Genomic DNA, 12487 nt, shown 5'->3' with positions numbered 1-12487 from the left:
CACGAAACCTCATCCCCCCTTTTTAAAATACAAACAAACACCAACATGTCACCAGTGAAGTAGTAGAGCCTCAGATTTTTTCTTATGTATTTTTATTTATTTATTTCAAAGACATGGGGTACAACTCAGGATTAGGTATGCAAGTGGTCAGTGTACAGGTAAAGTTTGGACCTGACTTTGGTCCTCACTTCACCTGGTTTGAGATCAGGTACCCTTATCGATGAAGTGCTTCCCCCTCCCTCCCCTGGAAGTTTCCCACTGCTGCTAATCCTTTCTTATAATATTGGTATCATTGTTCAGGGTCTGCTTATGAGTAAGAACATGTGATACTCAGTTCTTTGTTTCTGTGAAAGATCACTCAGTATTATAGAATCTAAGTCCATCCAAGTTCTGCAAAGTTCATAATTTTGTCCTTGTTTATGGCTGTGTAATATTCCATCATGTATATGTACCTCCCCTTTTTTTTTAAGTCAGACTACTTTTGATGGGCAGGTATATTCCCAGAACGGGGATTGTTGGGTCATACAGAAGGTCAATTTTTAGATATTTTGGAATCACTATACTGTTTTCCACAGAGGCTGTGTTAGTTTACACTCCCACCAACAGTGTAGAAGTGTTCCCTTTCTCCACATCCCCTCTAGCATCTGTTGTTTTTGAGTTACTGATGATGGTCATCCTGACTGGAGTTAGATGGTATCTCAGTGTGGTTTTAATTTGTATTTCTTTGATGTTAGTGAGGTTGCACTTTTTTTCATGTATCTGTTGGCAGCTAGTATGTCTTCTTTTGAAAAGTGTCTATTCATATCTTTTGTCCACTTTGTAATGGGGCTGGTTTTTCTTTTTTTTTTTTTTCTTTTCAGCACTTTTTGGCTTCCTTGTAGATCCAAGATGTTAGGCCGTTGTCAGATAGACAGTTGGCAAATATTTTTTCCCAGTCTGTGGGCTGTCTCCCCACTTGATGAGGTTCTACTTGCCTATCTTATCTCTTATGGCATGAGCATTTGGGGTTTTGATCAGGAATTGGTTACCAGTTCCAATTTCCATAAGGGTGTCTCCTGCATTTTCTAAGGTTTGTACAGTTTGAAATTTACAGTTGATTTTTTTTTTTTTTTTTTGAGTTGGAGTCGCTCTTGTCCAGGCTGAAGTGCAGAGACTTGCTCACGGCCACCGCAGCCTTAACTTGCTGGGCTCAGTTGATCCTTCCACCTCAGCCTTCCAAGTAACTGGAACTACAGACACACACCACCATGCCCAGCTTATTTTTTGATTTATTGTAGGGACGAAGTCTCATCAAGTTGCCCAGGATGATCTCTAACTCCCAGGCTCAAGCAATCCTCTTGCCTTGGCCTCCCAAAGTGCTAGGATTACAGGCTGAGCCACCATGCCCAGCCTAGAGTTGATTTTTGTGTATGATGATAGGTAGAGGTCTTGTTTTAATCTTCTGCATGTGGCCAGCCAGTTTTCCCAGCAGTATTTACTCAATAAGTTCTCCTCTCCCCAGTGGTTGTTAGTGGATGCTTTGTCGAAGATGAGTTGGTTGGGATATTGAGGTTTTGCTTCCAAAATCTACCAGATTTCTTTCTCAGTAGGGCATCAAGCCATATTCCATGAGTGTCCTTCTAAAAGCTACCATGTGCCAGGCTGTGCACTAGGACCTGACATGCATGATCCTGTTTAGACCTTAAAACAGCTACCATCATTTTATCCCCATTTGCTACAAGAAACAGAATTTGAAGAGTTAGTGATGTGTCTCAGATAACTTATCTAGTAAGTAGTTAGAGTTCTATAGTTTTCATCTCTCCATTCATTCACCCACTCATTCATTTGGTAAAAGTTTTTTAAGCATCTATTCTATGCCACACACTGTGCTCCATGACAAACACACACTAGAGCTACTAGACAGGCACGTTTCACCCCTCCTGGAGCTTATAATCCAATGAAGAGTCACAGTCAATCATGAATCAAACATAGTTAATTTATAATTCTGTACATACAGCAGTAGAAAAAAAAGCATTATTAATTGCCAAAATAGAGTTGTTGTTTTGGGGAAGACGATGACCAAAAGACTTGTTTAGATGGGGTAGTCATTGGAAGCCCCAGCACTTACCCCAAGATCTTAAGTTGAGAAGAGACAGCCATTCTGAGAATCAGGTAAAAATGTTCCGCATAGAGAAATCGGCAGGTGAAAAGTCCCTGAGATAGAAATGAGCTGGGGGCGTTCAAAGAGCAGAAAACAGGCAGTGTGGCTGGTGCCAAAGGGCGTGAAGAGACAGCTTGGGTTGTGGTTATGGTGGCCAAGACATGCTTATTCCTATTCTTTTTTTTTTTTGTGGGGGAGGATGAGGGTTTAACTCTGTTGCCCAGACTGGAGTGCAGTGGCACGATCCCAGCTTACCACAGCCTCAACCGCCCAGGTTCAGGCAATCCTTCTGCCTCACCCTACCAAGTAACTAGGACTACAGGTGTACACGTCTGGCTAATTTTTTATTTTTATTTTTGTAGAGATGAGGTCTTGCTACGTTGCCTGGGCTGTTCTCAAATTCCCGGGCTCAAGTGATCCTTCTACCTCAACCTCTCAAAGTGCTGGGATTATAGGTGTGAACCACCATGCACAGACAAGATATGCTTATTCTAAGTGTGAAGGCTGAGGCTGGCAGTGTCAGAATTAGTTCCCAATTTAATTTAAAGAATTGCAAGGGGACAAGAGGGGAAGTGAGAGGTCAACCCCAAGGCCATTGCCCGTGAGCACGGGAGTGTCCAGCTTCAACACAGGGCTCCTAAAACTCCCTCACCTCCTTCTCAAAGTTATCATTACAGCAACCTTTACCCTCATGCTCCATGGCTCCAATATCGTCAGAACCCATCTTCTGGAATTGGTTTGGAAGACAGCATTGCTTGTTTCAAAACAAAGAACAAAGAAAAACAGGCCCCTGTGTCATGGATCAGACTTGACTTCAGATAGTTTTAGGAAACCAGAGTGGCCCCACCTATGTGTGTCACTGCACCAGGCATCTTCCACGTGTCTTTGTTTGGCTTTCCTGGCAACAGATTGAGTTGGCTGGAGAAGGACTATCCTGTTTCGATGAATGGAAAAACTTGAGCCGCTTGGAGGCCAAGTACTTGCTTAAGGTCAGTGGCCAGCGGGTAGAGGAAGTGATAGTAGAACTCCAGTGTTCTGACTGCAAGCCCATGGTGGTTTCCGTCATCTTAGGGCCTTATCTGTGGGAAGAAATCTTGTTCCCGCAGGTGATTCAAATGCATGAGCCCTGAGACTGAAGTCTATCCAGAGAATTCCCTCCAGCCCCTGTGATTTACATATTTATTTGAAGGCTGATGAATTCTTGGAGCAAGTGGCTACTTTGGAGACCTTGACATTGTTTTTTCAACATTAATTCTAGCACAGCCACGTACAATGTATGTGCAGCAGTTCAGAGAGAAGTGATAGATTAAGATTTGAGCAAAGGTGAAAGGATGACAGGCATAGGTGAAAGGTCTCAAACTGGCTTGTCTACTGGGGCCAGGTGGGTGAAATGAGTGAAATGGGACAGGTATGGCAGTGGCAGTGGCCCTGGTGAATGTCAGAGAGAGCAGAAGGACTGCAGTAATCTTTAGCCGTCATGCTTGGCAGAACATAGGGCCGGTTTTGTCTTCCTGTTTTCCAAGAGAACAGAGTGAATGTCTTTATGAGCAGTCTGAAGATCTTTAAATATTGACAAGCAGTTCCCAATGTCTTACAAGCCTGTGCAGGCCAGAACAGGCCTGGACCCAGATGTAGTCTACAGGCCAGTACCAGCTTGTGACGTTTACGTGAACTGCAAGAATGTGGCAGAGGTCGAAAAGTCTTTCAATTCATTTCCTGGCTTTATGCTAAACATGGCATTCAAACCAAGTCAGAAGGATTCGGTTAGCTATCATGATAGATGCTGTAAAGGTTTTCGTTTTGACTTGACCCCAGATGAATACCTTCAGTCACCTTTCTCTGCACTTGACTGAAGATTCGGATTTTGCGCTGACACTATTCGCATGCTGTCTGTTCCCTGCAGGAAATTTTATTAAACCGTGATAAAGATATGCCTAGATTTGTACTAATAATCACCGTTATGTGTAGCAGTGACTACATGACTGGATATATACTTTTCGTTTGTTTCAGATTTGAGTCTTGCCAATATCTTTTTCCATAACTTTATTTTTTCAATGTGTGGCCATAGTAACTTATATAAGACTTCACATTTCATTAAGTCCTTTCTGTGTCCTTTCTTTCTCAACAATACTGTGAGGAGGGCGAAAACAAATGTATTCGTCCCATTTTGTAGGCGTAAAAGTGAGTCCAAAGTTATATTCTTTCTTGTCTACATCCATGCTTCTGGCAGGAGGATCAAATGGGACTTGGGCTGAGATCAGGGCTGTTGGTGATGATGTAACAGAGTATTCAGGCAAGTCTGAATGGCCACATGTCACCGTAAGCCATTTTGCCTGGTTCAGTGTTTAAAAGCAACATTGTTCCAAATGTGTGTAGCTGGGACATACACACTGCATGTGCCTGCCATCCAGCTCCCTGTGTCTTGTGCCTGTGTGATCCACACATTTAATTACCAAGGCTGCCATGCAGGTTTCGCTCTGCTGAATCCTGAGGGTTCTTCACAACAGCCGACCCTGTAGATTTCTTTACTTGTAGTAACGCTTAGCCAGCAGATGGCAGCAGAACCTCGAGTTTTTATTCAATCAGGGGCTCACATCTACAGGGATATTGGCAATCGATGGCCTATGAGCCAAATCCAGCCTTCTGTCTGTTTTTGTCAATAAAGTTTTATTGAAGCACTCGCACCCATTCATTATATGTTAATGGCGGCTGCTTCTGTGCTTCAGACAACTGAGTAGTTGCCATGAGACCATGTGGTCTGCAAAACCTAAAATATTTAGTCTCTGACTCTATAGAAAAAGCTTGGCAATGCCTGTATTATGTCACAAAGATGGCTAATGTGTGGTCTTGTGTGTTGACTTTCTTGGCTTTGCTTCATGTGGAAGCTAAGCCTGAAAGAATAAAGGCTAATGGATTTTAGGAAGTTCTTTACATTTACAACCTACATATAGCTTAATATTGTCTTTTTGCTGGACGGGTTTCTATAGAGTGTGTAAGCCAAAAGTTTCCATAGTCCTGTGTTTCTATCTCATCTCCCCTAAATGCCCTGGGTGTAGGGATAACACAGGTGGAAAAGTAAGGAAAATAACTGCTAATAGGCTGACTGTAGCTCAATGCAAGGGCCACATGGAAATATGTTAATTATGCAATCTCTCATGACCCTTATTTGCATATCATTGAGGAGCAGCCTTTAGAAAAAAATCCTGCCATAAGTGTGTTATGTATTTCTGGTATGTAGAAGCTTGTTATCAGCTAATTTGATTGTGGACTTTCCCAAAATGTAACTGTTGCTTTTAAATTCTTTTTGGAAAAGATGTCACCAGTCCGCTGAAGCTTCATCGAACAGAGACTTTTCCAGCCTACCGATCTGAGCACTGACAGGAACTGCCAAGAATTGTTAACACACGTGTGATGTGTCAGCCACAAATCCACCCAAGAGGTCACAGAATGACAGCAGAGAAGCAACAACTAGGAAAAGAAGCTTAAAGTCCTGGCTGATTGTGTGGTCATTGAAAAACTCTGCAATACAATCCTTTCCTTTCTTTTCTTTTCTTTTCTTTTTCTTTTTTTTTCATTCTCAGTGTAATTACGACATGCTCTATAGATATTGACATTTTGTTCCCTCTTTTACAGCTGGACAGAAAGGAGTCAATGCCACAAAATGATTTTCTATTGTAGATACTGTGTCCCTTGCACTTCTCTGAATCTGTCCTTTTGTGAATTCTTGTGATTTTCCTTCTGAGTGTTTCAATTGTATGACAGTCAGTACTGACAATAAAAATGGCTCTTAATTATTTGTTACTTGTTTACAACCTATTCCTCGTTTATTAATACTGTGGTTCTGCTTAACTCCTGGAAATCATATTTGATTATTTTACCAATTAGTGAAATCAGTGCTTTGACTCACTCTTACTGTTCTGTTCAGAGCTGTTCTTTTAAAGGACCCTCTAGTAAGTGTTGTTTACAGAGTTACAGTTTTTCTCTTTTATGCCCTCCTTGCCCCCACCCTCTTTTTTAAGCCTTTATTTTTGTTTGGAGTACCTTCATAAAACATTTAAAAAATAAAAGATCATTCTTCATTCACATGGTCTTTGGATTTTGACAACATGGTTTTCTCTATTCTAAGTACTTCTGAAGAGTGTGTGGATATTTTGTGTATGAGCTGTGAGCGTGGTTCTTCATTGTGTTTGATATAAATCTAACCATTTACTAATGCATTAACTCACTAATTCATTAAGCTTGCCTGTACTGAGCGTCTCCTAGTTCCAAGCACTGGACTAGAGTTTACGGATATAGAGATTAAAAAAACACAGTCCAAGGACCTTAATTCCAAAGAGAGGAGTATGACAAGGAAATAAAATTGCAATTACAATACAGTGACACCTGCTAAATGGGTCCCCAGTGGCCATGAACTTCTAAAGATAAGGTCATTCTGTTCCCCAGGCTTTTTTACTAGGGACGTACCTGATGGGAATTGACTCTTGTGAGCACCTGAAGTTAGAGTTCCTGTAAAGCTACTTGAGTAAGCCGGTGTAGTGTCTGTCTCATTTACTATTCTTTGCCAGATAAAATACAGGATACGGGAGCAGGGAGTACAAGATACTCGATTAAGTTTCAGATAAGCACTGCATAGTTTTATAGTATAAGTAAATGTGTTCCAAATATTCCATGGGACAGGATTTTTTTTAAATAGTTATTATATTTCATAAATTTAAATTTACCTGGATGGTCCGATTTTTCTTTGCTAAATCTGGCAACCCAAATTTTCTGGCTCTAGAGTTGTATCTGACTACAAAGTAGTGCTTGGTAAATATGTGTTGAGTGAATGAATAGAAGAATAAACTCATATCCTTGGGATGGAATTCTTTCACAAGGGGAAGCAAATTAACATTGGTTGTATACTTTCTCTGTGGCAGGCACTGAGTAGGACCCTTTCAAAAGCAATATTTTCACCAGAAAAATTCTTATCATTTCTGGAGAAAAGAAAATTGCTAAGCCTCAAGAAAGAGACTTGAGGCTCATTTTCACTTCTACTTCTTCTAAAAAGTACTTAATTTCCAAAACTGAAGATCACCACTAGTTGCACCCCAAAGGCCCTGCTGAAAGCCAAGTTTGCCAAGTGAAATCCCTTGGATCTGAGTAAGCTAGGATTTCCAAGGACACTGCTGGTCAGGATGTGTTTTTTAAGGGGTTGAGAAATATTAATGGAAGCAGAGCTGAATTCAAATAACAATTAATTAGTGGATTTGTTGTACCCAAATCCTGAATCCGAGAGACCACCAAAGAGCCAGCTCCGATGCAAATCACAGAGGGTCTTTATTCAGGCTCGAGTCTGGGCTCACATCCGTTACTGGCGCAGTGGTACAGGAACGAGAGCCCCGACTCAGGTTTGCAAGCATTTTTTATACATGATTTGGAAGGAGTGGGGTGGCATTACAGACTTGTCCACACAGGATTGGATGGAATTGTATGAGTGCGGTTACAGAGATACTGATTGGTTGGTTTGTGTTTGATTTGTGCGGGCGCCGGCTCCAGCTGACCATGACTGACCACTAACGGTCAGATGGGGCGGGGTAGAACCAGTTAGGTCTTCTGGAATGTTAGATAGCCGGAGGCGCTTGTAACACATTTACTCGGGGGGCCCAGGTCCACACAGTCATCGTGACTGTGCATAAGCTGAACCCTGGGTTCGAGAACATGTTTACTAGAAGCTAAGTTTTGCATAGTCACCATGACTATGCATGCATAGGTCAGCTCCGGCATACAAGCAGGTTTGAATTAATACAGAGCCCACCATAAGGGTGGCTTGTCTGTCACAACTTAGACAGAGGGGAGTTTGGAAGGGACTTATTGTTTAACACTCGCACACTGCCAGCAGGGGTTACAGAAGCAGAAGAAGCCGGTTAACCTATTAACATAGATATTATGAGGTAAACAAAAACCTAGAGGCATGGGTAGAGATTTATAAACTACAACAAACACTTCTTATACAACAACAAAGCTTTTAAGCCTCTCAGATTAGGGATACAGAAATGGTTTACTGCTAATGGCTTCACTGGAATGTGTCTGTGTTCTCCCTGGGTTCTCTGTAGCTACTTTGCACACTATTTTAGCTGATCCCATTTCTCCCAGGGGTATTCATTTTTTGTCTCTTAAAAACTTGGTTCGCCACGCACATTCGATAATTCCTTCCCTGTTCGTTTTCCTGACATTATCTGGTTCATATTTTATTTTTTTTCTCTTCTAAGACTGTCTCATAAGAAATTCTCCCTGATTCCCAGGACCTTAGTAGTCGATGGGGGGATTCAGTTGAGGAAGTAGATAAAGGAAATGGAATTATAGAAATAATTATAATTTTAATGAAGTTAAAATTGCTGAAGCAAATCTCAAGCTAATGAGTGGGCAAAGAAGTGTTGCTGAATGTAGTTAACTACAAGTGAAGACCTCTCCTAAGAGAAGTTTAAAGAAAATAAAACATGTGACAGAAAAGAATGTTCTATTAGGTTATGCTAACAACTTTTATTTATTACCAAGCACAATTCCAAATGCTTTTTGTCATATTATAGCCACAATATATCGCCTTAATAGCTTCATGAGTTAGCTCCACTTTACAGATGGGAAAACTGAGCTCAAGGAGTCTAAATAATCTAATTAATATGCCCAAGATATTTTATCTACTCACATTTAAACCCAATCTGATTTCTGAGCCTTCTCTGTAATTCCTAAGGCAGGCTTCCTTAGGGAAGAGCCGACTTTTTCAGTAAAGGGGTTGGATGTAAATATTTTAGGTTTTGTAGATGATATGGTCTCTGTTGCCTTCTAGGGCAGAAGCAGTCATAGACAGTACAGCCACAGATAAGGCTGTGTCAACAAAACTTTATTCACAAAAACAGGCTGAACTCATACTCTTATTTTCTGGATTCTCGAAAACACTCTATTTCAATCTCAAATACTATATTTTATTTGATTCAAGATTTCAGGTAGAAACCATAAAAATTTTGATACTTTAGTCTCTGGCCTTACAGAGGAGAATGATGATTTTAAGTGATTTTGATTTTTGTTTTTCTAAATCCTTAACTCAAGAGGTGAACATGCAAGTGTGAGAAAGAGGGACTTGTTAAAAGCTGTGGTGGATTTGTACATAAAACAAACTAAATTCTGCAGCACTCTTGCCAACTTGCAAGTAAACTGGAATCTGGAGTTTAAACTACAGAATTTTTCTCAGACATATGTGGGTATTGTCTGGACATGGACCATTTCCCCCTCTACCTGGCTCCTTCCCATCCCTCCCCCAGGAAGCAGCCTCTGGCCAATGCTGGTCTCTGAAGGGAGTGCTTATTTCCAGTAATGAGTCATGGAATACAGGTGACCAAGCAAAGCTGACAACAGTGTAGTTGTCACTCCTAATCAATTTAATTGTAAACAGCAGATTTGAATGATGAACTTGATTACTTTGATTATAAAACTGCTTGCTATACTACCCCTAAGTGTGGATTCTTTACTGACCTACTGCCATTGGTGGCTCCAGTAAGTTTTAATAAACCAATTTTTTTCCCTGCCAGACCTTCGGGTGACTTTTTGGAATTGGTGAACATTATGGGCAAGTCCTCACAGATCTGGGGTTCCCTCATTACAACATAGTTAATATTTTCATTTAACTATATGTTGGGAAAAGCGACATCATTGAGGTGAGTGGTGAGATGGGAGGTAGGGAAGTAAATTGGGTATTCCTTTTGCATGCTCAACCGTGTGTTAAAAAAGTCTTCCAGCTACTTGGAAGGCTGAGGCAGAAGGATTGCTGGAGCCCAGCAGGTTGAGTCTGCGGTGGCCGGGAGCGGCCACTGCACTCCAGTCTGGGCGACAGAGTGAGACTCCAACTCAAAAAAAAAAAAAAAAGTTTTGTTCAGTTTAAGACGAATAATGCAGCAGTTATTAGAATATTCTCTCAGGTAAGACTGCTTGAGTTTCTGAAATTCATTCATTTACCAAGTATGTATTAAATGTCTATGAGTATGCCAGGTTGTGTATAAGAGGGGTGTGCCTGCCTTCACCATGCCTGAATTGTGGGCTCAAAGTGTGCAAACCGATTGCTTAGGAAACAGAAAAACCAAACAAGAACACACATTTGTATAAAGAGACATTTTGCCATTTCTTCTTGAGAAGTGAGATACTGTATCAACTGTGAACAAGGAAATTCCTCTTCTAGTCCTCCCAAAATATACATCTATTTTCAGATTTCCACCACGACTGCAAACTTGGCATTTCCCCTTTATATTGTGATTTTACGTTCCGTAGGTTAAGTACTAGATGGAGATAAGGTTGCCCATGTTCTGATGGAAGTCACCAGTTGGCTGATTTCAATGCAAATTCATTAGATCCATTTATTATGATGTGATTCAGCCAAGGCAGGGCCACCTGCTAGTATTTTGCCTGTGTTTGTGGTCAATAAGGGACCTGCCCACATTCTGCTCCTTAGGCTGGCATTTTTTAAATGTTGTCAAAAGATGCTCATTCACTAGATCTGGAGTGGAATTCATGAAACTGCATTTTCAATCAGGGCCTGCAGGTAATTGCAGTGCAGATAATAAATGGCATAAAACCACACTGTTAGAAACCTTGAGGAAACAGTTGGCACCTGGAGGCAATCAGCAAGGTGTTCCTATCCAACACACCTGTGGAAAGTCAGGTGGAGGAGCTAAGCCCATGCCTCCATTCCAGTGGGATGCCTAAGAAGCTTCCCTTGCCAGGAGATGTGGGGGTTCTGGCACGCAGATACAAATGTGATGTTGTGTGTGGGTCACACACAGGAAGGGAAGATGTGTTGTGGTTGCAACTCCGAAAGAGGGTTTTGGGTGGCATTTTCAGCACCTTTGGAGTATTTTCCTTGCTGCTATAATGAGACTCAGTTTGACCTTCTTTGTTTCTCTGAGGTGCCTGATATTTGAGGCTTTCCCACACTGCTCTTTTTAGGAGGAAATAGCCAGAAGGGGGCTGCTCGTGAAAGCAAAGCGCCGGCCTCAAAAGGCAGGCAGGACAAGAAAAGAGAGAGTCTGGAGGCTCTTGCCAGTGGGCTGCCAGCCCACCCACCAGTCCCACGCTCCTTCCTCCTCCTCCCTTCCCCAAGTTCTTTCATCTTTATTGCAATAACAGTGGTATTATCTTTGGCCTTTGTTTATGCTGCATTTTCTCCTCAATGAAAAGCAGGAGTTGCTTAGGTAGGTTCATAGATATTGGGGATAGGTAAGGGTTCATATTTTTACTTCGAGTTTTGACAGACCATCACTGTTTCTCCTTGTGTTTTTTATGTTGTGTTTAGTTGCTTGTTTACACTGTAAACTCTGAAAGGCCAAGGGCCAGGTTGGGCTTTTCAGTTTTGTTTTGTTTTTTTTCCTTTGTAGATAGCTACCCTCTCTAGACGCATCTCTGTAGTGAGACAAAACAGGGACACATGGAAGTTCTCTCTAGCAAGGGTCTGCAAATTCTGGTCCAAGCACCAAAGCCCACCTACTCTCTGCTTCTGTGAATAAAGCTTTATTGGCACATAGCCACACCCATCTGTTAAAGAATTACCTGTGACTGCTTTTGTGCTACAGCAGCAGAGTCGAGGGGTTACAACAGAAACCATTCTCAAGACAGGTTAGCCAAGATCTGCTCTATGTGATGCTCAACTCAGAGAATCATCCAGGCTCCAGGCGACAACATGTCTGTCTTGATCAGTGTTACTGACACTAATGTTCTCCCTGGAATGGAATATTTATCCATTTCCTGAACAGCGCCTGCTCCCTCTCACTGCAAGTCTTTCAGCTGTGCCTCTGCCTGGAAAAATCTTACCTTTCTCTATTCTTTCAAAAGTGACATGCCTTCAGACTTCAGCTTAAATACTAGACACTCGGTGGTCCTTCCTGAGACCCCCAGACCAGAGGAAGCTACCAGCAATATGCTTTTATTAATATGCTGGATGTTTCATGGGTAGCACTCATAACTATGTAATTACATTTCTGTGTGGTTGTTGCCTTTTCTGCCTTTTCATGCCTCTGCAAGCTTCTGAGGGCAGGTGCAATATCTATTTGGTTTAGCTTTATAGTCCCAGCACCAAACAAACTGGCTGGTTAATTTAGCATATGCTCTATATTCATTTCATAAGTAAATAAATGGAAAGTGAGATAGCAACAAGCACGTTATTAAATCGTGATATAAGGCAATATAGATTCTACCTCAGATGACTAGTATAGGGAGGTAAGTGCTAGAGATATAAATGCTAGTTCTATTTTTGGAACTCCTGCTGTGAGCTGTGATAATACTTAACACCATCCCTGCAAGATGACTCTCTAGCATTGCATTTTGTGC

The 12487-nt window shown here is 41.5% G+C and overlaps 1 protein-coding gene across 2 annotated transcripts in view; it reads left to right on the top strand.

The window, feature by feature from the left end:
- Nucleotides 1-6223, top strand: part of DOK5 (docking protein 5) — a 177724-nt gene extending 171501 nt beyond the window's left edge. For both annotated transcript variants that reach the window (XM_008058454.2, XM_021712550.1), the window contains exon 8: nucleotides 5454-6223. In XM_008058454.2, coding sequence (XP_008056645.1) covers nucleotides 5454-5518 — 65 coding nt within the window. In that variant the 3' untranslated portion in view covers nucleotides 5519-6223. The remainder of the gene's footprint in view (nucleotides 1-5453) is intronic.
- The last annotated feature ends 6264 nt before the right edge of the window (nucleotides 6224-12487 follow it).

Source organism: Carlito syrichta, unplaced genomic scaffold, assembly GCF_000164805.1.
Source record: "Carlito syrichta isolate Samal-C Ts95f unplaced genomic scaffold, Tarsius_syrichta-2.0.1 Scaffold303347, whole genome shotgun sequence".
In the NCBI taxonomy this organism is placed as follows: Eukaryota; Metazoa; Chordata; class Mammalia; order Primates; family Tarsiidae; genus Carlito; species Carlito syrichta.
This window is presented reverse-complemented; position numbering and strand designations above follow the sequence as displayed.